This window comes from Molothrus ater, chromosome 6 (genome assembly GCF_012460135.2).
Source record: "Molothrus ater isolate BHLD 08-10-18 breed brown headed cowbird chromosome 6, BPBGC_Mater_1.1, whole genome shotgun sequence".
In the NCBI taxonomy this organism is placed as follows: domain Eukaryota; kingdom Metazoa; phylum Chordata; class Aves; order Passeriformes; family Icteridae; genus Molothrus; species Molothrus ater.
The window spans coordinates 31,879,253-31,904,556 of record NC_050483.2 but is presented as its reverse complement, the minus strand read 5'-3'; the positions used below and the strand labels follow the sequence as shown (position 1 = coordinate 31,904,556).

Genomic DNA, 25,304 nt, shown 5'->3' with positions numbered 1-25,304 from the left:
AGTATGAAGAGTAAATGCATAAATAGACTTAAAGGGAGAATTTCAATTTAAAATCTTAAAAGTGTTTCTTTTCATATCTGAAACAAGGCTGTAGTGCTCTCAGCCTCTAGCTGGGTGAAGTTAATCATGGCTTGATTTTTTTTTTGTTTGTTTGGTTTTTTTGGGTTTTTTTTTGGTTTTTAACTTCCCTTTTTTTCAAACTCTACATTCAAGTGAATGCACTACTGGCTTCATCTAGAAAACACTGCTGTAGCAGTATCATAACTGAATGAGACTTTCCTAGGGTTCACACCTAGGAAATATGTGTATAAATAGATTGAAAGTGATTGAAATATGCCAAATGCAACAGAAATTTTTTTCTTGGTTTCTGGGTCCCTTAAAGCAAAGGGGTAATGTTATTTGTTCCCAGACTGTACAGGAGGAACAAATGGATTTTTATGTTGGAAAAATGGCTAGGATATTGGTCATCAGTTTCAGTCTGATTTAAATCTTTAGTGCTTTACTGAGTTAAAGTACTAAACAAGTAGTAAACAGGTAGTCTGTTTAGAATTTAAAAACTTATGTAGACTATAGAGCAACTTCTGTGGCTTTCCTGTGGATAAAAAAAATATTTTATACATACATGTGTCCACCAAAATGAATATTTTAGATCAGTCTTTAAAAACCTATGCAAACCTGCATTTCTAATGATGAAATATAGTTTTGAGCTGCCAGTGAAAGGCATAGTTGACATTCACAGCCTTGGCCCTAGACATAAGGGGCACATGACTGAAGGTAAGTGGGGGCACTGATCCATCAGAACTATCTTTTTGGGAGGATGCGTTTTCTGTTTTGGTTGCACAACTAGTTTTCTTTACAGTTGTGTACTGATTTAAGTTAACACAAAGGAGGGAGGAGAATTGTACCCCAAGACTGGAGAAGAAAGGGATAGGAGTTCAGGCTGGATTTAGGTGCAGAGGTTTAGCTGCTTTCCCATTATCCCATAAAAGCAAATAATTTTTGCTGCAGACCTACAGATGCTGAATCACTGATAGAGCTCTGCATTTATGGCTGCTCAGTCATCTCCTATGAATAACATCTTGCAATTAATAAGGAATTCAAAAAAATGAGAGATCTACGTAGCATTTATGTGCTATGCATAGTACAGTGTACTCCTGTCACATAACCGCTCAATGGAGCAACACCCTTTAATTTGTCTCCTGGAGATGCATCATCTGTCTCTGTCAAAATGCTTACATGAGTGCAAGCTTTTCTTTTGAGCGCCAGTTTACTAGAACCCAGTGTTAAAGTTTCAAATCCATGGATTCTGTATTATTTTCTTGCATTCTCAGCAAATGCTGAATAACTTATTATAAGAACCAATCCTTATTAAAGGATGAATAGCTGCAAAACTTGTAGAGTTTTCATGTTTGGGACTTTTCTTTTCTTCTTCCTCTTTTGTACAGAGGAGATTTGTATTTCCTCTCCCTTATGTGCTTGGCATAATAATGCAGGAACACGAGCAAGGGGGGCAGGGGGGAAATGTTTACAGGCAACAGCGGTTCATTATGCCAGTAGTACTGTGGTTGGAAAATGTGTTTTACTAATAAATTGACTAATCTCAATTTAAAGTATCTCCTTAACAAGTAGTTAGTTAGCAGCCTGGTCACTTCATCAGTTTTGTTTTTCTTTATTGTGAATAAATGTTTTGTAGCAGAAAAGGTTCTGTTGCCAAATGAATTTTTCTAAGTTGTTTTTAAAGGCTACTTTTCTATTGTAAAACCTTTCCTGGGTAATATTTCCTTGAATATTGGTGACTATGCATCAGAGAAGATGAGGTGATGAATCACTTCAGGCAAATCACATTTGTTTGCTGTATATTAAACAGAGGCTGCTATAATTCCTTTCCAGTGAAAAGATTCAGACTGAATACTCCTGACCCTTCATGAGAAGGTAGTTTGCATTCAGACTTCTAAATTCATACAGTATGACTACTGTCTTTAGTGCTAATTGATTGTAAAATTATTGGTTTATTAGTATAAAAGTTTGGCCATATATGTTGTTTTAATGTGCAGAAAGGTAGTACGCATTTCTGTTACATCTGCACTGGAAATATTAGGTTTTGCATGAATTAATGATACACAGATTTAACGCTACATGCAGGTTATATGTGCTTTTAAATACATCACATCTTCTTGTGATGTATTTTCAAATGTATTTCTTGAAAATTGTTCCTCTCACCACATTAAGGAATGAACTCTTTAGTGTTCAGAATACCTATTTTCTGTGCTACCAGAGTTAATCCCTTTGCACCTTCTGGAATCAAGGCTGCTTTCCCTTTGTGTATTCAGTCATTACATAAAGGAAGTGGTTTGATTTGTTAGCATATAAACTGGGCTTAACTAACACAAGGAGGGCCAAAACCTCTCACAGTAAGGATTCAGAGAAAGAACTTTTTTTTCCATTAATTTTTTTACATGTTTGGTCCTCATAATTTCTCACATATGAAGCCAAAACACTTGATAATTACATGTTTTCTTTATGTTTATACTGCAGAAAAAGGTCAAATAGGCCAAACTTTGTGACTTAAATCCTGGATGTTCATATTGTTAGTTGTGTCCTAATCTCAAAATACATATGTAATGTAGATAAGCAGGCAAGCTCCAACTGGGCTGTAATTTACTGATCAAGGCTGGATAATTGTTCTGGATTGAAGATGCTCTTTCTTCTGGATTATTCTTGATTCACATCAGCCTTCCCAATGTTGATCACTGCAAAGCTGCAGAAGCAGTGGAGAAAGTGCATGTAGAAATAAATGATCAGGGCAAGAGAAGGATGGAGAGTGCTTCTGGCAATAGTGCCAGATCACATTACTTGGAAGTGCTTAGAACAATAATTGTAGTGTAGGTATGTGAGTTGCCTTGGATTTATTCACAGAAGATAGTGTAGATCTGTCAGTAGCTTTGTGTTCTCTCACAAGTCTCTGTTAAAGTACCTCCTGAGATCATGCTGCAGAGAATAATTTCAGAAAAGATTAAAAGAAATCTGATTGCTCTGCATTTTCAGCTGTCTCTGCTTACTCATTGGAAATGCTTCTTAAAACCATTCTTTCCACTTCTTCATGATGTTTACCAGTTTTCCACGTGTTAAAAGTGTTACTATGGTATAAATTTTGATACAATAACTTGTATTTGCTGGAAATTACTTAATATACAACTTAAAATGAAAAATTTCTATCTTACTCTTGGTTTTTTAATTGGAACCAATCTAACCAATTTTTTCCTAACTTAAAGTTGGCTGCAAGATTTTATAGTGCCCTTTTAGTCCAGGAAAAAAAAAAAAACAGTGTATTATAGAAAGCCATAGCATAACAATTGCATGTCAAACAATGATGTGCATTTTGATTATGCTTGTCAGTGATGAAGGGCACCTAGTTTTTCCTCATGTCTGCTTCTTGTTTGGGAAAAGGAGATACTGTTTCCTTTCTCTTTCCTACTTGTTCTGCATCCCTTATTTTATTTTTCCTCTCCTTCTTTTTTTCCCCCTCTCCTTCTTTTTTGTTTCTCCACTACTGTTATTTACTTGACAGCAGACAATCTATACAAACCATATTCCCCCCCCCCCCCCCAATCTTTTAATGTCACTTTGAAACATCTATTACTTCACTTTGGTTACTTGACTTCTGGCATTTTAGCTCCTCTTCTTCCCCTTAAGTAACACTTTACGCAATCCTCTTTTTTTTTTTTTTTGGTGCTTCCTAAAGAAACAACTGTGTCAGCTGTTTTTTGTTTGTTTTTTTTTAATCATGTTTTTATGTAGAATAGGCAATATTAGGTTTTTACTCAGTGTTCTGTGAAAATGCCTCATATAGATGGTTGTATTGAGTACTGGGCACACAACACTTCCCAGTCAACACAGGGGTGAAGAAAACAAGCATGAGCTACAGGGATTTAGCTACCTAAATCCTATCTAAAAGTGCAGTGACAGTTCTAAAATTCTTCTACTCAAATAATCAATTCTCTCTATCAGTATTACTATTTCTAAGAATTTACTGGCTAAAAAACTCTTTATCCATTCTTCCCGATATTATTGAACTTATAGGGAAATGAATCTGTCTAGGAATTGCTGCATGACTAGAGAAGAGTCTTTCTTCTCTTCCAACTCAAATAATTTCTTGATATTTAAGCAACCAAATTTAAGAATCAGAGCCCTCAAAACCACTGTTTTACATCCTGTATGTAAAGCTCATATGTGATAAATGCATTCCTAATGTTGGGTTTTGAGCAAAATGCACAGAATTCTGTCAGATGAACATGTGTGATGCAGCTGATACTTGAGGCTTAAATTCCTAAACAGTGAACATTTTAGCTCAAAATTTAGAGATTGTTAGCACCACCAAAGCAGTTACTTGTAATATGCTATTGGTCTTTCAATTTTGCTTTTCAGCATGCATAATAAAATGTTGATTGCTTTTCTTCAACTAATAAAACAGTTAATGACTTCTCCTGCCTTATTTGAATTACTTGGACAGTATCCTTGCAGATAAAAGTACTCAAAATTCATTGTTGTTTATAATAAAGGAAAATTATTTGTAATCCTCACTGTTTTGATAGTAGACCCTGTCCTTAGAGTGTAAATATAGAAGGTCCTTCTGTTGCTGCAGAAGGAGCAAAGATCTGTAACAAAACACATGGGTACTAATGAAAGAGCCAAACTGAAATCCTTCAGTTTGATCTTCTCCATCCACACCTATTTGTCTGTTCGACCAGTTTAATTTCTCCTTATTTTTTTGAATATATAATGTCTTCAGTCTCTCTAAGCAGAGATATTTAATTTTCTTGTTGTATTTCTTCAATTATGTACCCATGATTCATTTCCAGTATTGTTAAATGCAAAGACACAAATATTTTTAGAATGGCTTCATGTATATCTCACTAATTTAGTAAGGTTTTTTTAGTTTTGTACTTTAGCCTATATTTTATAAGGTATTACACTTTATTTTGTATAATAAAAGGGGAAAATGCCATTCAAAACATTTTTACAGTGGATAGCAATCAGCTTTGTCTAGTAAAGCTGTGCAACATTGATGTCAGAGCTGCACCAGAAAAAAAAAATCTGCTTAGCTGTTCCTATGTGATGTTTTTGTCTCATAGATTGACTGTAGCTGAAAGGCTGTGGTTTCGCTCCTTGCTTGGATTCTACTGTCCAAAAATTGTTTTGAGCTTGCATTGCACAATGTTGCACTTGCTTTCTTGGTACTCTAATCATGTATCTTGTGCGGTTTGACTTAGCTGTCTCCATCACCTTTTTCAGAATTTCTTCCACCGGTTGAAGTTCTACCCTAATTTATCATAGAATGATTTGCAATCAAAGGGAGCCCAGAGGTCATCTAGTGGAAGATTTGGGCAGGGGCATCTTCCACTAGACCAGGTTGCTCAAAGCCCCGTCCAAGACAGGCTTGAACACATCCAGAAATGGAGCATTCACCACTTTTGTGGGAAACCTGTTCCTGTGCCTCACCACACTCACAGTAAAGAACTTTTCCCTAATATCTAAGCCTGTCCTTCATCAGTTTAAGGCCATTATCCTTCTAATGGCATTAATGGTTTTAAAAGTCCAAAAAAGAAACAAGGAGATGTGATTATAACACTAAATTATCTCATCTCATCATTTCTGTCGTAACCTTTTGTTTAGGGCTGTGTTGTTGCCAAAACAAGGAAAATGTATCTGGTGGATCCCTTTTAAGTTTCTGAATGGACAGCGATTCACTGATTTTTGTAGTTCTCATGACTATCATTTATAAAGTGTGAATTTGTTCTTATTTTGGTTTATTACATATTTGGTGAGGAAGGAGAATGCATGTATACTCCTTACTCTTTTTCTGTGCAGTTGCTTACAAGTTTCTAAACTTCTGGAAAAGCAGCAAGTAATGGAAATTAAATAATCTTGATTTTGAACCTAGAGGCCTTACAGTGCCTTATTATTGCTTGTCTCTGTGTTATGTTCATACACAACCCATATATTCAATACAGGCAGCTTTTTGTAGAAACTTGTGAAGAATAATACTTTAGCAGTAATTGGAATGGGGAATGTAGTAAACCAAGGCTTAGTTATTTTTTTGGATGTGTTGTTAAAATTCCTGTGTTCTCACCTTAGGGCCCGTGGGTCACCTATTTCTATACTTAGACTGCTGGTTAGACTGCTAATTATTACTGAGATTATCAAACATAATAATCCAGTTACATAATAGCTATGTAAGTTACATTATTCATGTGGATGTATGACAAATCTAAAGGGCATACCATTGAAACATTTTGTATAATCTTATTAATATTTTTTTTTCTGGTTTGATGGACTGTCATAATACAAGTATTTGCATTTGTCTTTCGCTTGTTTATTTCTGTTTACATCCTCTCTCTGGAATATTCATGGTTTGTTAAAACTACAGAAAAGACTGGTTCAAGCCATGAAATGTGGTGCTGTGTAGCGAGGGAATGGTAACTTCTTTTTTTGGTCAGTGAACATACACCTTTAAAAAGGTTCTTTAAGTTCACAAGCTTCTTTCTTAAGGCTCATTCGGACTTCCTGTTTTACTTTGATGTTGTTAAGCATGTGGCAGTTTGTTTTGTAGTATTTCTGTTTTGTTAGTGCAGACATTAATGATTTGTCCATTTGCGTATGTTTGAAACTTCTTTTTGGATGTTTACTGGTTTTTTTTATTATGTTAAAAGGAGAAATTTAGCATTAGGGGTTTTCTTAGAATATAATTTGCTTTGCAAGATCACTTTGATATTTTGTGGTTAAAGTCCTTGAAAAGCCACGTCAAGGTAAATGTTAAGACAAGCTTTAGATTTAGCAGTATCAATGAATGATGCTGCAGTTTCAATTCACATAGGTTTAACCACATGAATGTTTCTTGTATACAATATTCATTAGCAATCTCATAGCTCAGCAAGGCTGTTTGAGTATTTTTATAAGTGTGGATATGCTTTATTTGGTTCCAGGTTCTGTTCCTTTTCTGTGCAGACTGAGTGGGAAATGCATACCAGAAATTACCTGTACCTTTTAGAAATTTCTTTTAATGTGGTAAGAATAAAATTTAGATTTTGTGCTTGCCTACCTAATATCAAGTATTATTTTAGGTGAGTAAGCTCAGTAGATCTGATGCTTTTTTCTTCCATAATGCATTGCCAAGTTCAAGAGTATGTAGCAGTTCAGCCCCTGAGCTCTGTACACCAACAAGCAACTCTGAGCTTCATTGGATGATGCTCATTACAGATACTGTCTGGCCCAAAGGGTCTGTAGTCCAGGATGACCTGACAGAAATTCAGGCAGGGTAAATTCAAAAAGTCCGTGATGATGTTTTCTGACATGTTTGTGAAAGTATAACAGCTTTGTCCTTTATTTTTGCTATATAAGTTCTTAGGTGGAGGAAAATAATAGCTATCTGAGCCTTTGTGGAGTTCTATTCCTAAATGCAACAAGCACTGGGATAAAAAGTACACAGGTGCTTTTTTGAAAATAATATACTTAGTATAGTCTGCTGTACCTTAGGGTAATTAAAATTGTTTAAAAGGAATGTGTTAGTTACCTTCATCTTATTTTAGTGGTCTAGAACTTTATTACAAAATGGCTTGTTGATTAATGTATTCACATCTGTTAAGAGGGTTTCCAGTCCTGAAATCCATAACCTCAGTGGCTAGATGACCAGCTTTGACAATGAGAGTGATCTAATTGCACTTGCATACTTCATTCTTGGAATTTGTGAGCAAATAAGACTGGAGGACAATGGCTGTGAGAGAAGAGAGAATTCTGACCTGTTCAGATACAAATATTACCTAAAATCTTTCCATAAATTGTTACCCTAAATTGTAGTATTCCCAGGAAAATGAAAAGTGCAACTGAATCTGCAAGCTTCACTTAAAAAAAAAATCTAGACTGGATGGTGCTGTCTGATGAAATTTACTGGAAGTGTCAAGTTGTCTTAGTTTCAGTGGAATCTGCCTTAGGCTGCAGACTTGTGCTTGTTTGCTAAGGAGCTCAAGAAAATGAAAAGTTTGTGTTCCATCATTTCTTTAGATGTTTCTTTGTTTTTGCAAGGTTGGAAAGAAATGGTAACTTTTCTCACTAAAACCACCCAAACTAAACCTCTTTCTCTTGTTTCATATGTGAGCTTTTCCATCTTTCTCTATATGTTTCCATGGTAAGCAAATCAGAATTAATACATGGCATCAGTACCCAATAGCTTGGTAAGAAGCAAGTAATGATTTCACAGAATAAAAGAGAGTGCAGACAGTTCTGTGTTATAAATGGGATGAAGAGATTCCTGTGGATCTTCAGAAATTCTGAGGTAAGGAAGAAATAAAAACTATGAGAATATGTGCAGAAAAGGGAAGAAATGCTAGAATAGCGAGTGGATATTTCTGGAGTTATGACTGTCAGCACTTAAAAATGAGGCAAAAAACCCATTAAACCTGGAGGGTACATGAGTACCAGGATCTGACCACTCAAATTATGTTACCCATCTTCCTAAAACTGGATGGAATTTAATCCAGAAGTCCTTGGTACCAGCAGTCCTCTGTTGTGAACAGGCAGCTGTGGAAGTGATCAAAAAGCATCTTCCATGTCCACCTTATCTCATAAGCCACTGCAAAGGGAAATTACATATTATATGCTATTTATTTAGTTCTGCTACGTGTCCAAAACCTGTAGAACCACCTTCAAATGCTACCTTGAGTCTTTTTAATTTTGTGGGGAAGGGTAGAAAGAAAAATAAGTTTGTTTGGGTTTTTTATTTAGGCCTTCAGAAGGAAGTTTCTTTAAAAGGAGTAGAATCCAAGTATGTGTTTATCTTTAGTGTGATAAATATTACTTCATTTAACCAACCCTCACAGATGACATACCGAAGTAATAGAAACTAGCTACAATTATCAAAGAAGAGAAAATGCTGGGGAACAGGGCTAAAATGCTTTTCACACAAACGTCAAATAAGTGCTTTGTATGTCATTTTGATGGTTTCAAATCTGAACAGCTTCTCCATTCTTCATATGTTCTTCTGCTTTGCAAAAGAGCTTACAGCTGCAGCCTTTCTTCCTTGCAGCATTGATTACTTTACATGGAGATAAATCTTAAATTGTCTGTATTCAAATAGGAACACTATAACCCCATTCCTACTTTTATTTTTTTAAATTATTCTTATATTGTGTCCAAAAGAACACTTCATGAGAGCAATATAGTATTTTGACACTTGTTCATTTGTGTCTCGTTTTCCCTTTTGAATTGTAGGTCCACTGTTAAACAGCTTGTTTTATGAGCCTCTTCTACTAAATAGTAATTGTAATAATGTATTTTTGGCTCTTTCAGGATACCAGTTATCCCTTGCTTTTGTAATACTGGTTCCCATGTAGCTTTTTTCCTTTTGCCATTTTGGGTTCAAGCTATTTTGCTTGGTAGCTCAGGTTTCTGTAAATAGAATTTCTTTTTGTTGTTTTCTTTCGTTTTATTGGTTTTGGGGTGTTTGTTATTTGAGCAGAAATGTTCCATTCAGGTTTTTTGACAAAATCCAAAGCTCTTCAGTAAATCAGTGTGGTTACCAATATCCTAAATGTAACAGCATTTGTCTGTAGTTCCTTCTAGAAATCCATGTCTTTCCTTGCTAAACTCCTCAAAGAAATAAACTTCCTAGGCATAGTAGCCATGCACATTTGCTGTTTATTATGAGGAATACCTCTTGCCTCTTTTTAAAGGAGAAAATCTGACAAGTCTTGCATTCTACTAGTGTAAGAGTTTGGTGTATATTCTGATTTGTTGATATAATTTTGAGAGGAGGAGGGTAACAGACATTTTAAGCGAAGCCTCATTTAGTAGCTGTTATTATAGCAATATCCTCTTCATTAAAAAAATCAGAACATGCGCTGTTATACATTTTCTTGATGTAAATTATGTCTTCTTTAGCACTTGTGCTTCATTTGCATCTCCTTCTGTTTTAGGTAAGTCATTAATATTTTGTGTCAGTGGCACTCATTCTCTAAACCTTTAGTAACAAAGGGTTTATAACATCAGCAGTGTACCGATAAGATCATCTGGTATTGGTGACATTATTTTTCTTTCTATATTGAGTCAATACTCAAAAAATGCTATCTGCAAGTAAAAGAGACTTTAGCTTAGTGGTCTGAGCGTACCTTTTGGTATGTGGACATGCATGTACTCATGAGCACTTCTCTAGCTGGGAATCATAAGGTCTTCTGCTAAGCTACTTGGATAATAAGAACCATAAAAAGCCAATGTATGCTCTTTTGGTAAGGCTACAAACACAAAAGTATATTGCAGCAGAAGTTGGAGGGACTAAAGTATGTGTGTAAAATGCCAGTCAAAGGTAAGAGCCTTGATCCATGACCATTTCACATTGGAGACCAGACTGGAACTGTTACGTGGGTGCCAGCAAAGATAGTGCAATTTCATAGCAGAGTGTGTCATGATTTTTCAGAATGCCTTTTTTTTTCCCTTAGCCTTGTCAGAAGTGTTTAAATAGCAGTTTGCACAGTGACAACTCTTGCTTCAAAGTATCATGCATTCTTCTAAATTAACCCATATATTCATGGATTGTATTTAGACTGTGTCCAGGTGGGTTTTGGAACTCTCCAAGGATGGAGACTCCACAATTTCTTTGGATAACCTGTGTCAGTACTCAGGCACCCTCACAGCAAACAAGCGATTGCTTATGTTAAAATGGAACTTCCTGTGTTTCAGTTTGTGTTCATTGTCACTGGGCACCACTGAAAAGAGCCTCTGTCTCTCCTCTTTGCACTGTCTATCCTTCCTTGAGCTGTTTGTATACACTGATACTCACAAGTCTTTTCTTCTTCTGCCTAAGGTGTCCCAGCTCTCTCAGCCTTCCCTCATATGATGGATGCTTCTGTCTCTTAATCATTTTTGTTGTACTCTGCTGGACCCACTCCAGGGTCTATGTCTCTTGTGTACTGGAAAACCCAAAACTGGACAAAGCTCTCCAGGTGTGGCCTCAGTAGGGCTGAGTAGAGACAGAGGATCGGCCTCTGTGGACCTGCTGGCGAAATTGTTGGCCTCCTTTGTCTCAAGGGCATGTTTTTGGCTTGTGTTAAGCTTGGTGAAAAAGAAATTTGAGGTCCTTTTCTTCAAATCTGCTTTCCAGCTTTGAAAGAAATTTTAATTCGAAATATTTTTATATTATTTCAGTTAGTTTTATAGTATTATAGTCAGTTTCTCTCATGGTTCAGTTTATAACTCCACTTGCAGATTCAGGTTTCTCGATGATAATGCTAGTAGCTGTATAGTACTAAAAAAAAAGAATTTGCAATTACAATACAATTGCTTTAAGTAACATTTCTGAAATTGCTTTTGTTTTTCAGTCCTATATTAAAATAGAAATATGCAAAATGCAGTACAAGTAGAAGAATGGCAATGTTTAATATTAATTAGGAGAGAAAGGATTTGCATACTGTTGAAACTAGGTTAAAATATATGTAAAGCAACAAGACAGCTGCTTCCCCACTATCCCCAACATCTCTTCCCCTTTTTACAATTGTGTTCCTTCCCCAGCCACCAAAAGCAGGTTTGTTCCTTAGTTGCTGAGCTGAAGGTCCCTCTTGGCCAGTGATGTGCCTCCTGCACTTGCACAATGGTTTAGTCATCCAGCTTGTAAGTCAGTTTGGGCCCAAGAGCATTGCAGTGATAGAAGCACACAAGGACTGTAGGTCATATCTTTCCTGTCCACTTATGATTTATAACCTTTTGATTTTGCCCCTAATGCTTTCTTAGACTGCTTAATTCACTCCACTTCAGATTTTGATTTGGGTATAATAATCTTCATTAGATTATAATTTTAGAATGAAACTTCACACAACATATTTATTATGCTTTCTTAAAATTGCTTTGTTTCAGGTTTACTAGCTATAGTACTCAGACACATGCTGTAGTCTTCAGTAAGTCTTCACTGCTAGAGGGAAAAAATAGTGTAGATAACCTTTTTTTTTCTCTTTCGCCTTTATTCCAATTTATAAAGGAGAAAATTTTTTATTCTAATGTGATCTTTAATCATATTAGAATACCATACTCTTATCTCCTACCTGAGGCACTCTGTTGTTAGAGAGATCTGTTTCCTCACTTATTAAAAAGTAAGGACATCTTTTATTAAAAAGTAGAAGATCTTGGATTCCAAGTGTCATTGTCCCCAGTCTTACTGAACCTCAGTACTGACTTTAAGAAAGCAGCATGCTCCTTTGTCCAGAATACCATTTCCTTTAAACCTTGCTCTGCCTCAAGAATTTCCAGTGGCCACAACCAAAACCAGGGAGTCTCAGGAAAGGTTGGCTGTACAGTAGCTTTGGACCTGCTGTTGCAATGCTGCCTTCATGCTCCATTTCACACTCTTATGGTAGCTTTGGTAAAAGGCTTTGTAAGAGCAGTGCTCGACTGATTGCTCTGTTTGGTTTTTCTTTTGTTCAGGTATTCCTGATAGAGCTGCTAAACATGCAAGAGTAGGTAAAAACCTTAGGCTGTGTTAGGAAAACACTAGAGCCTTGTCTGCCCTTTTTCCCACTGCTAAGGTACACCAGCAATTTAACAATTGTTCTAAAGTTCCCAAGAGTAGATGGGGCTATAATGCTTACAGATACAAGACTTCCAAGTGCTTTTGTAATGCCAATAGTGTGACGTGCAGATCCTGTTTTGTTTGCAGAGGATTTTGGAAATGGGAATCATTTATAGGTCCTGCCGCTGCATTCTGGTTAATTGCAAACCAGCTTGTGTTGTTGCTAAAAATAGCTATTGTTACCAATTGTGAGTTTCATTCAAATACAAAAAAAAATTTAAAAACAACCACCAACAGAAACATAAAACTAAAAATCTTTTTGTAGACTTAGGCATTTTTGCAAGTACAAAATTTGTCCACAAGGAATGGTTATATGGATTTACAGGATGGTTATATGGACAAACTGGCTAGTTTCAATTTAATAATTGTAGATTAAATATTACCTTTTGGAGAATTTTATTTTGCACTAATGCAGTGGATTTGATAGTAGTTTCTAAAATATTTGAAAGGCTAAATATTTAAAACATTCATTTGGAATATATGAAAAGCAAATCTAAAGATTGTTAACTAAACCAGACTAAGCATCTCAGTGTAGGATAGGGGGAAAAACCCCAACACTGACAAAGAACTCTATTGAATGGAAGTAGCTTAAGCCTCTGTCTTTGCTTCTTAGCAGTTCTTGGAAAGAAAATGTATGTGGAGTTTGAACTTCCATTTTAAGAAAAAATTAATGTTGTAGGTTTTTCTCATGTAGCCTAAGGGAAGTTCTCCTTAACTGAATTCTTGCTGCAGTCAGTTGATATACAAATAAACTCTAATATTCAGATTTGCAACCAAATTTATAGAGTGAAAAACTTAAAAGCTAAATTTGTAGTTCACTTAAATTGAGAATACAAAGACAGTTTTTCGGCTTAACCAATTGTTACATCCTATTTCTTACTGGTTTAGAGGAGAGTCCTGGTGTCCTCAGTTTCTGTTAGAAGAGGCTCCTCTGAGAGGAATGGGATGAGACTACCTGTGTATGAAGTGCACGACTGCAGTCTGACCTTAGCTCTGAGTGAAACACAGTGATAGAGACCAGTGAATAAATGATTCAACTTTCAGGAATATTATTCAGCATTGAGATGTAGCCAGTTGTGTTTGCAGATATTGAAATTGTGATAGATGCATACCAGGAAGGATTGGATTTTTCTTTATTATATTTCTCAGCTCTGTTTGAGTATTTTACTAAAAGATGTTGGTAAAGAAATGGTGAGCAACATTTACTGAACATCATTTTAACTATGAGATTTAGAGAGAGGAGGGGGCTGTGCTCAGAGGCAGCAAACTAAATACAGCTGCCCACAAGCTAAAAATTTATAGTCTTATAAAATTTTCCATTTTACAAACCGTTATATACTTAGGCTTTACATGCTTGCAGCAAAATTCTTATATATATATATGTGTGTGTTTGTGTGTGTGTATATATATGCACACAAGTGAATCATATTTATGAATCATACATGTGTGTGAGAATGTAATATATTAATTATGCAAAAAAGCCTACCTTTGTTATTTTTGGGATTTTCAGGGGGATGTTGGAAATACAGCAGTGATCTTTTAAAAGTGCAACAGCTTCATTAATAATTTTATCTCAAATATAGAAGGAACAACTTGAATCTCTTCTAATATTTCTTCTTCAGCCCTTAAGTTTGACATCACTGGTGCTAAGTGGCATAAATACTTAAACCCTCAATCAGGAATATGTTGCAAAAAGATAACACCTTATTTTAAGGTATTGAAATGTTCAATCATCAACTGCTACATTCATCCAGTAAACTGTCCTTCAAATGTAGCCTCTTATCCTTGCAAACCATGGAGTTTTCCAAGTGATATAGTGGCAAATTCATAACCAAAACTAAAAGCTTTCATTTAATTTAAAAGAAAAAACTAAGAGCAGAGAAAGAGGGAAGTGACCAAAACCTCTTTTTCCAGTACTCTGGAGTTTGGCTTTTAAGTAATGACATGGTAATAATTTGTTTATTTTATAAAAATACTAAATGATGGAAAAATGTTAGATTGTAAAATTAAAGTAATTTTACACACAATACAAATATAGGAGAGAAGCAGCAAGTAGACATTGCAAATGTGGATCTTAAGTAGTTGTAACTGGTTCTGTTTTCAAACCCCACCATGTGTATCTTGACCTACCCTTGCAAAGAACAAGTTATATGCATGGGGAGGAGGGATGGATGAAGGGAAGCAGGGTTTCTGGCTAGAAGCCTGTTCTTGTTTGGATTTCAGTGACAGAAGGGCTGACCTCTTTCTGTTTTCTTATTCTTTTTTCTGTGCAATTTCATGGTGGCTGACTGGCTTCATGATTAGTCTAAAATAAATCACGAGTTGATTCATTTTCTCTTTCCTGCCCTCTAGCTAGATCATTGAGTATAAAGTTTTTGGAAGAATATGAGTTTTGATTTGTCAATTATGTTCTCTGGTTAAGCCTCTTTGCAAAAAACCTTGACCTCTGAGAAGTCCTAATAAAGGCACAAAAATATAAAGGAACATTTTTTAGAGGGTGGTCTTAAATTGTTTTCTTCTAGGTGATGTTTGTGGAAAGACAGTGCTAATTATTGTGATCTTGGTTGTGGGTTTGTTGGTTTTATTTTGTTTTTAACTTGGCTTAGGTTTTACTAGACTTTGTTTATGGAAAACTAATGTCTTCTTTTGCTTCTCTTTCAGTAATAGTTATGCACGAGTGCGAGCTGTGGTGATGACCCGGGATGACTCAAGTGGTGGATGGTTACCACTTGGAGGGGGTGGACTAAGCTGTGTCACAGTCTTCAAAGTCATTCCCCAGGAAGAGAATAGCTGTGCTGATTTTCTTATCCATGGAGAACGACTCAGGGATAAAACGGTAACAATTTTTATCTATTTAATAGAGATACTAAAATAGATGATACTAAAACTATACGGGACATAGGTATAGATGCTTGCTTATTATTGCCTATAAACTACAAAGTAAATTTGTAGTCTCAGTCTAATGCTGCTGCTGAACTTCTCTATATCTGTGATTGTGTAGCAAAAGAGCCAGGTATTTGGTTTTGATTGTGCTTTTCTAGAATCAAGCGCATTGATTTTTTTTTTGGAACTTTCCATCCATATTGGGAAAAATTTTGCTATTAATTTTTCTTCCAAAGAAAGATTAGCGTTAAATTGTGTTCCTATACCAGTGATACTGCATTTAGGAGTGTTGGAAATGAAAACTTTATTAAGAACACGAAACCTGGTGGAATTGCTCAGTAGTGATTTGGTTAGCTGTGGAATATGGCTATGACAAAAAGAAGCCATTTTACATGAGAACAACTTTGTATTGGAAGACAGCATGAAGCTGACAGGTCTGAGAATTGACCTGGCTCGATGAATACACAGACAGTAGTAATTCATGAGCTACCTTACATAAAATGCCAGTAATAAATGTCTCTTAAGAGGCATCACGAAGATCAGCCTTACAAAAGGAAAACTGGTGAGATCCAGGTGCAGGATCTCAGCCATTTCTACATGCAGACCTAAGGAAGACAAAATGGGCTTACTAAGGATTGCTTGGTTACTTGCATGGCAAACAGATTTCTGAATGGGGCTGTGTTTTACTGTGGAAACAAAGAGAAGTAGAGAATGCACAAAAGCTCCATCTTAATGACTTTTTTCAAGAATTTATTATTTTCGGCAAATGAATGTTGACTCCTCTGTAAGCTTAAAAGATAGAATTACTTCCTATACTGTACTGCTGACCCTTCCTCAAGCACACCAGTTTCTTCCCTGAGGCAGGACTGCTGAGTTTTCTGCCTTGACTGTGACTATTGTAGGAAGAGAGCATGTAAATAGAAATTCTGCTGACTCAGTTGTTTCAGTGGGGCGTAGCGCAATTAGCAGAGTACCCTGTGTTCCCGCACAGCTACGTGCACCTGCAGTTCCTTCCTCACTTTGCAGTAGTTCCCTTTAGAACTTTTTTTAGTCTTGTCGAGGCTCTTTTTGAGAAGCTTAATTGCATTTAGAGATACTTGATAATTTTTTCTTAATACTTGGAATATTCACAGCTTACCTTAAGAATAATAAAATGCTCCAAAGTAGAGACTGGTTTAATGTCTTGCCTGCATGCATATAAAACTGTCCGGTCATCAGTGTCCTGATCTGTTTGCAGTGTCCTCTCTCCCATTTCCCCTCAGCAAGACTTGTTTTGTTTCCACTTCTGGTAGAAGATTTTAAATGTTTCTCCTCCTCTTCCTGTCTAAAATCAAGCTCATGTTAGCATGAATATTTTTTCCAAACATTTTTTGTCTTGAACAGTTTGTTTTGTTTTTGGCTTTTTGGTGTGTGTGTCCCATCCTGTGTCTATCTGTCTTCCTTGTACTTAGGCCCCCCAAATGTGACCTAACAAGATTGTAATCTTGCTGTAGTTATGGGAAGTTGCTGTTGGAAGTCAGCCTCTCCAAAACACGGGATAAAAGGTGGAAGAAGTGCAGCTAGGATGCACATCTCTCCTGTGCATATTGAATAAAACTCAGGGAACTAACAAATGTAAATTTAGGGTGTGGAGAAGAATGCTAGAGAACCAGTAATTAATTGATAACTGAATGAAAGTCACTGTGTATTCATGTATTTATATGAATTAATGCAATTATAAGCAACAGCTAATGTGTAATGAATTAACGACCAAGTTCTATGGAATGCAGCAAGACCCCACTTGGCACAGAAGGGACAAGATCCTACACCAAGAAATGTGATGACAAAATTAGGTCATGACGCTTATTTAGAAGGGCAGAAGATAGCAGGCACTGAACAAGAAATTCTGTGGGACACATCACTGATTCTAAAACTGTTCTGATCATTATGCTTTCAATATAGTTAATGGTTTTACATTCATTCTTAGGATATTCCTGTGGATTCACTGTTCAAGCACAAATTTTAACCTTTTCTTTAATGAAGTCAAACAAGTGGGGTTTTAGTCCAAATAGAATTGACAGGTGATTATTATATTTCATAATAATTATATATTTTAATTTTTATTTTAAAGTAAAGTAAAAGTGGAAGCCACTGTATTTGCTATTGAGTTGACACCAAATATTTTGATAATGTTCAGATGTTGTGGAAGTGTTATGCTGAATCTACTGTTCCTGTGCACCAACTTCCCTTTAGTCTCATTTTAGAATGCCCTTGGTAAATCTCAATGGCTGAATAATCTTTGAAGTTAGTAGTATGCTGTTTAGTTGGTTGCTCTGCCATTGTATTTGAAAAGAGCGTTACAATTTTTTTTTAAAAGCTTCCTAAACAGTTTCTAACATTTCAGTTATTCAGACTTTGAGTACATGTGTCTTCAGGAATGTTTAATTAATAATCTACTGTAATATCTACAAGTCACTTTGGACCATGGTTTCCATTTCACTGAAGCTTTTGCAAGGTACACACAGCTGTTTCTGAAAATACTTCTGTGGATTAAAAGAGAAAGTAATTTTTATAAATCATCTTCCCCACATTCTCTAAAGTCACATTACATGTTGCTAAAATACCTTTCTAATCAAGATTATATCTTGATTTTCTCTAGCCAATAAGTCTCTTCTTTTGTGAACTGGCTTAGCTTCCAGAAAAGGTGCAGAAATTCCCTTAACCTGAAAACCTAGAGTGTGGAACTTGGAACACTTTTCTTTGACATGGAGAAGCATAGGTTTTGAAATATCTTAGGTTAGAAAGTAAATGGAGTTCAGATCTATAGCTTTTACCTAAGATAAATGGGAATCATAATGCCAGTATAACTGTTTAAACAATGTGTCAGATTGTGAAAGGTGAAATTTTCTCTAAACCAGTTTGAAATCCATAGATGAGGTGTTTGCTGGAGGTATCTTCCAGATGCCTATTAAATGGTTATACTGAAGAGGAATTAGCTTTAGTTGCTGCTTCTCACACTAATTGCAGTTCCATTTCAGTGTTCTAGATCTTTCCATGTATTTTATAGGCTATGAAGGCATTTAGTTATAACAATAGATCTCAGTCTGTAAGTCAGCTGTATAAATTAAATACTCTGAAATGAACATCAAAATATTGAAGATCCTTGTTGAAGAGGGCTCATCTTGTTTCTTTTTAGACCTGAGGGGCAGGTTGCTGTCAGCCCTTCTATGAATCAGCTTCAGTCCACATGTAAACTTCCATAATTTTTGTGCAGTACACAGCTATTTAAAACATCTTGTGGCATTCACAGAAAGCATCCTAGTTATCGGAGATGAAAATCAAAGTGATGGCTCCATCGAATTAATTTGAGAGAGAATGGTTCCCACTAGTTTGCACAGGTTGTTTAGATTTGTGTTGGAATGTAAGGGTATTTCATGAAGACTTTTCCCATAATTACACTTTCCCCCCTTTATTATAATCACCTTCCTAGATTAGGCTCCAGCCAGTCTGCTTGGAACAATTGCACTCCCTCAGAACCTGGTCAGATCTGCTGTTCTCTCTTTCAATGTGTTTATTGTAGCTCTCGTCTATCTCAGTAGCTAAGCACATATTAGGCTCAAACTTACTAGTTTTTAGGCTTTGGTGAATTTTACCTTCTTGAATGCAAAGTTTCATAGACTTCTCTGGTTTATTTTCTTCTCCAGACTTTTGCCATGCAGGTTTTCATTAAAGGAGAAAAAAAAATATTACTACTATCTTTTAGATCATGAATCAGGAGTAACAAAGTTTAAAATCTTTCCTTTGAATAAAAACTAATTGTGTAAAGGAAGAGACACAAAGCTAAAACTGAATAGAAATACCTTTCTGTTCTAAAAATCTCCTGTTTACAAACTTAAATATTTACTTTTTAAATTGTGTTTGAAGTTTGAGGGAAGTTTGATTCTGATGGACTGTAGTACAACTCAGTACATCATCTTCTTTTTTGAACTGAATCTAAAGTATGCATGGAATAATTGTCAAATGGTTACTGTGGTACGGGTTCGTATACTCTGTAGCATGAATACACTCAGGTCGTGCTGCTTGTTCCCAGGAGTAAAGCAGAATAGGCATTGAAAAATGATGTGCTTACATGTTTATAGATTTGGGTTGGGAATGAGAAACAGTGAAGCTGTCTATCTTACATGTGCTCTTGCAAGCTTTGAAACTACAGCTAGAAAACAGTACAATAGTATCCAGGATCTCAAAATGTTCAATTAGTTCAATTATTGGGTCTGTTACCAAGATAGAAATTTGTATCAAATGCAAAAGTTTTGGGGTTTTTTTTGGTTTGTTGTTTTTTTTTTTTCTCTGAAAGAAGCTCTAAATAACGATGTCATTTTATTTCTGTTTAAAAGTAATTGGATTTTAAGTGCTGAAGTAGAAAATTTCTGACTCTGGAGATTGATATTGTCTACATAAGCCAAATAGATTTTATTATCTTTAAAGATTTAGATTTTAGAGGTGAGAAAAGAAACATTAGGCTAACAAGTATTTTTGAGTAGCAATGAATTCATTATTGTTACATTTAATGACATCTAGATATTAAAAGGAGCTTTTAATTAAATAACAGGAGACATAGAACATAAATAGGGCCCTGTATTTATGCTCTGAGAATTTAAATTTTGGTCAGGTGGATCTGTTTTTCTTCTGTCTTGAGTCTGATGATTCTGCAACATTTTCCATTATGTGCCAAGGTAGATGTTTCATATTGGTATGGAAGGCTTATATCTAAATCTCCAAATGAAGAAAACCTTCAGAACAGAAGCCCATGGGATGTTTTTGGAAATGCAGCTTAGTTAAGCTGTAGGCATTTTATTTACAATTTTTCAGGCCTTTGCTGTGCTTATCCCTGGAGATCTTGGGGAAGGTCTACCTAAAATGGTTTGGGAGTGCATATTTTGGATAACAATGTGGAAGAGTATATGATCTTCACCTATGATGTGGAGAGTTCTGAACCATAGCAAAGCACACTAAAAATAATTGGAGTTTTGAAATATAACTGCATTGAAAAAGCTTGGTTTCCATTTCCAGGCCTTGGAGAATGTGTATGAGGATACTTCCTCCCTAGCCCTCATGATAGCTCACATGCTTGAGCATAAGGTAGCCTTTGGCAAAATTAAGTTTTATAATTAAAAAATTCACTATTGTTGTGAAGCAAAGAAGTGTTTCAGGGAAAGAAAAATGCTTCTGGGGATGGTTGGTATGTTTTTTAATCTGTTTTGCATTTTTTTGTATTTCTGAGTGCAACAAATAATATCGAAGTGCTGGATGTTTATAAGTTTGTGTCTCACTGCTAATTGAGACCCATAGCTTTTCAGCTTTCTCTCAGGTAGGGCAGGAATCAAGTTTTGCTTAATTTTAATGCAACATATTTTTCCCTTTTCAATGCCTTTTCACTTATATCTTCTGTGTTAAGCAGTTTGTTTTCATACAGGTTTAAATGGGGAAAAAATCAGTGTCACTCCCCCAAATGTGTTGTTTCCTTGAATCAAGTTGAAAACAATTACAGTGTTGGATGGGATGTTTACTTGTTTTGCTAATCAAAGCTTGTTATATCATATGTGAGGGTTGGAAGTAGGGGGTGAGTGTTGCTTTTTGGGCTGGAGGGAGTTGGTTTGGGAATTTTCTAGTTTGGTTTGCGTGTCTTTGAAAACCCTAACTTCTACTCAGTGAAGTTTTAGTCCAGTTTTAATCTCTAGTGGTAACATTTACTGGGTATGAATTTTCAGTATGAAGTAATCTGGATTAATCCCTTGGGCACCAGAAAATCATTGTAATGCTATAAAATCAGGCTTGCAGTACTTTTTGTTGATGTTTTGGATGACATGGCAGACAAAATAGTTGGTGTTAATGTATTAGAGATTCCCCCTAAAGAGCTCTCAGACCTAGAAAAGGCAGTGGTGTGAGAAGCCTTCCTTTTTAACTGCTCTTTGAAAGAGGAAGCATGTTTAAAATCATCCAGAGGAACAAAGAACAACTATTTGATGCACCTTAGAACTGCAGAATAATCCTTTTTTTCTTCCTGCAACAATTTTTCCCACAGACCTACAGCAAACAGATTCCTTTTTATGTTTTCTTGTAAGCATTTTTACCTACGTATTGTTGACCATTTAGGGAGATTTGAGTGGAGAAACAAAAAATTATATTAATGCTAAAGGAGTTTATATGTGCAGATAGATTATTATCCTTTTAGAGGCAGAGGTAAAAGGCAGTAACAGTTGAGAGGAGATGATTACTGGTGGGTTGTAGGGAGAATAAATAATGAAGTGCAAGAGAAAAAAAACTATTTGCCTGTGTAATAATTAGACAACGAAAGGAGAAGAGGAATGCAAAGAATATGTAGGAATAACCCAAATATATATATATTTATATTTTTTTAAGTTTGAGGGGTTTTTGCAGTTGTTTGAACTTGAACTAATTTTACCATATTCTGTGAGGAATTCCCTATTTTTTCTTTTAAAAGCCACATATGTAACAAAACGAAAATTGAAAAAATTCTAGCAGTACGTCAATGAAATGATAGAATATTGAAATTCCTCATCTCTCAGTCAGTGTAGGCCTCCATCATCAAATACCAATACAGAGAGATATATCTTACTGGGAGCTTTATCATACTGCAATGGGAGCAGATCAATGCATTTCCCTCCATACTTTCTTGTTCACATTGGATTTTTTTTAATCAATAAACACTCAGTGCAACAATGCTGCTTAAAATAATTTTTACCAGTAAAATAAAAATGCAAATATAGTTTTAAAACCAGTCTATTTAAAGGGGAAATGATAAGGCTTTCCAGTACCTGAAGAGAGCCTGCAAAAAAAGCTGGATAGGGATTATTTAACAGAGAATATAGTGACAAGGCAGAATGGCTTTGAATTTAAAGAGGGTGGATTTAAATTAGATACTAGAAAAAAATTCTTTATTGTGAGGGTGGTAAGGCACTGGAACAGAAAAGTGGTGAATGCTCCATTCCTGGGAGTGTTCAAGGCCATTTTGGACGGAGCTGTGAGCAACCTGGTCTAGTGGAAGGTGTCCCTGCCCATGTCAGGGGGCTTGGAACTGGACGCCCTTTGAGGTTTCTTTCAACGCAAACCATTTTATGATTCAGTGTGAAGACTGTGACTTTGCTTTAGAACTGAATGTACATATATACCTCTAATGATTTTGTAGCCAAATATTTCTGTTAATTATTTGCAGTTACTTCTTTTTTTTAATGCAATACACAGATGTATTTTTGTCTAGGCACAGGCACTAATACACTTATAAAGATTTTATTAATCTCATTTTTTTAAAGAATTCTCTTATATTACTTTCACTCGTCTAGTAGCCTTTCTGAGAGAAATCTGAAAATCTGCCTGAAAGCAGCATGAAGTTAGTCTAGTGCTAAAAAATTTTGTAGATCTCAGTGATACAGTAAAATTTGATACCAGCACACATAATACTTTTTGGGAGGATGTGCCCTATTTCATTTGCTGAACATCTACCAAGTCTGTACTGGTTGTTGCAGGTATGAGATTCTTTTATGGGTATGAGATTTTTGAACAGGAATGTTGACTCAGTATACAAATAGTGTCTTCAACCTGTACTATTTAACAGCAATTGATAGTGAATAATTAGGCCATAATGGAAATGAGGTTAAAATTACATCCTTGTAGCAGGAAGAAATTTGAAAAGGGACCTCTATGATGTATGTTTTATGTAGTTCACAAAGACTACCTTTTGTTCTCAAATTTTATATATTCATCATTGATATTTTTTCCTTCTGTTTTCTTTCTGAAAGGTGGTCTTGGAATGCACATTAAAGAAAGACCTTGTTTACAACAAAGTTACTCCTACTTTTTACCACTGGAAGATTGATGACAAAAAGTTTGGCCTCACATTTCAGAGTCCTGCTGATGCACGAGCATTTGATAGAGGTATTCGGAGAGCAGTAGAGGATATTTCTCAAGGTACATATTTCAGGTGAAAGACTTGGTGGGGTGGAAGAATATTGAGTCTTTACTAAAAAAGATGTCAAAGCACTTTGTGTAACATTTTCCTTGATGGTATTTCAGGATGTGGATTAAACTATATATATCGGGATTTTAATAGTTTTTGAAATAGTACTTCTGGCATTTCTAAAGTGCCATTCATTCAAGTGTCTTAAATTGTTTCACAAACACTAATTAGGTAATTTCCTGAAACATCCCTACGTAATAAAGCATTGCCTCTTTCTTTTAGACATGAAGAAATGGAGGAAGCTGGAGTGTAATATTCTCTCACTTGGATCTTAGAAGCTTTTTGCAACTCCTGTGTTCTTGTAGGATAAGCTGGGAAGTTGAATAATTTGTGACCTATTGAGTTCTCTTTTTAGCTACACATACTTTCAGTTAATAGTTTTATTTTTTACTAACAGCTGAGTTAGTAGTAGTTCTGTGTTCAGCATGGTTCTGAGGACAGGTTTTTTAGGAACAGAAGAAGAATTTACTCAGATAACAATATGGCCCACTCTGGAATGAAGTTCCAGAGCTTCACTGATTTAATGGAAACCAGTGAGCAAACTGAAGGATATCGTCAAGCCTGGATTCTAAGCTGAAAATATGATAAATGTATTTCTGGATTGAGACAGGGAGGGAAGAGAACATGTGTCTATTGAATTGAAAGAACATCTCTTTCAGGCTTGTAAGAAGTAACTTTAGGGATTTTGTTTGTGTTATCCTACTAATGAAGGGGGGAGCATGTTTCTGAAGGGAAATGTTTTTGACATACTCTAATGACTGCTTTGGAAATTTGTTGGTACAATCCATATCCCTTCAAGACAAATATTTAGAGAACATGAGAGTAATTTTTTTCTCTTAGGGTCTCACACTTTCAATTTCTGCTGATTTATAGCAAAATGAAACAGCGTGCATTCATGCCAACCAAATGTGTCTGCCTTTAGTTTTCAAAATGCTACATTAAAAGGAATATACTCCCTTGCTTCTGACTGCTGATGACACTTTGAAAATGCTTTTATAAGGAAGGTGGGAACAAGAGAGAGGAGTGTGGCTAGGAATACTCAGTATAGAAAATGCAGTGTAGAAATAAATGATGCTTACTAAATCAACTTGAAATGCAGTGATCTATAGGTTAAAACCGTAAACAATATTTATATAATCATTACTGGATGTTGAGAGATGATGTGGATAACTGGAAGCAGTAAGTGGTAAATATGAAGAAAATAACTTTGTCTACTTTTTTTTCTTTATATGAAGGTTATCCACCCTCCCAAAATGATGTTGAAGTGGCAGAAGACTGCTTTCAAGTGAGTAAATTTTTAAATTAATAGTGCATTTTTTATTTTACAAATGTACTGAAGAGATTTTGCTCTCATTACTGAGAATAAGCAAAATAAGAGCAATAGCAAAATTCAGTTTAGTGAAATAAGTTCTAGAAGACTTATCTAGAAGACTTATAATATTATCTGTCCTAAATAAAGTAGTTATTATTTAATCCATAGGATGATTAAATATCCTGAGTTTAATTTTTAAGTTCAGTATGTGTTCAAGTTATATGTCCTCTTTGATCTTATTGAAATAAGAAATATTCTTCTGGGAAACAAAGTAGAGGCATGAAGAATCTTTCTACTTATACATCCTGTTTGTTTCCTTGATTTCCCTTTGCAGTGATAAAACTCTTTAACTTCTAATGGTTAGAGTTGAAAAGATGCTGAGACAATGGTTGAGAGGATCTTGTCCAAACAAAGACAGAAGTTCAGTTTTTAAAAACACACTGAAAATAAAGTAGTCATTTACTGAGATTCAAGTTTTTATTGATCTT

The 25,304-nt window shown here is 35.5% G+C and overlaps 1 protein-coding gene across 1 annotated transcript in view; it reads left to right on the top strand.

Annotated features, from left to right (window-relative positions):
- The window catches only part of SPRED1 (sprouty related EVH1 domain containing 1), a 57,367-nt gene that overhangs the window by 18,311 nt on the left and 13,752 nt on the right, over positions 1-25,304 (top strand). Inside the window, exons 2-4 of the mRNA XM_036383437.2 lie at positions 15,269-15,443; positions 23,287-23,455; positions 24,740-24,789. Coding sequence (XP_036239330.1) covers positions 15,269-15,443; positions 23,287-23,455; positions 24,740-24,789 — 394 coding nt within the window. The remainder of the gene's footprint in view (positions 1-15,268; positions 15,444-23,286; positions 23,456-24,739; positions 24,790-25,304) is intronic.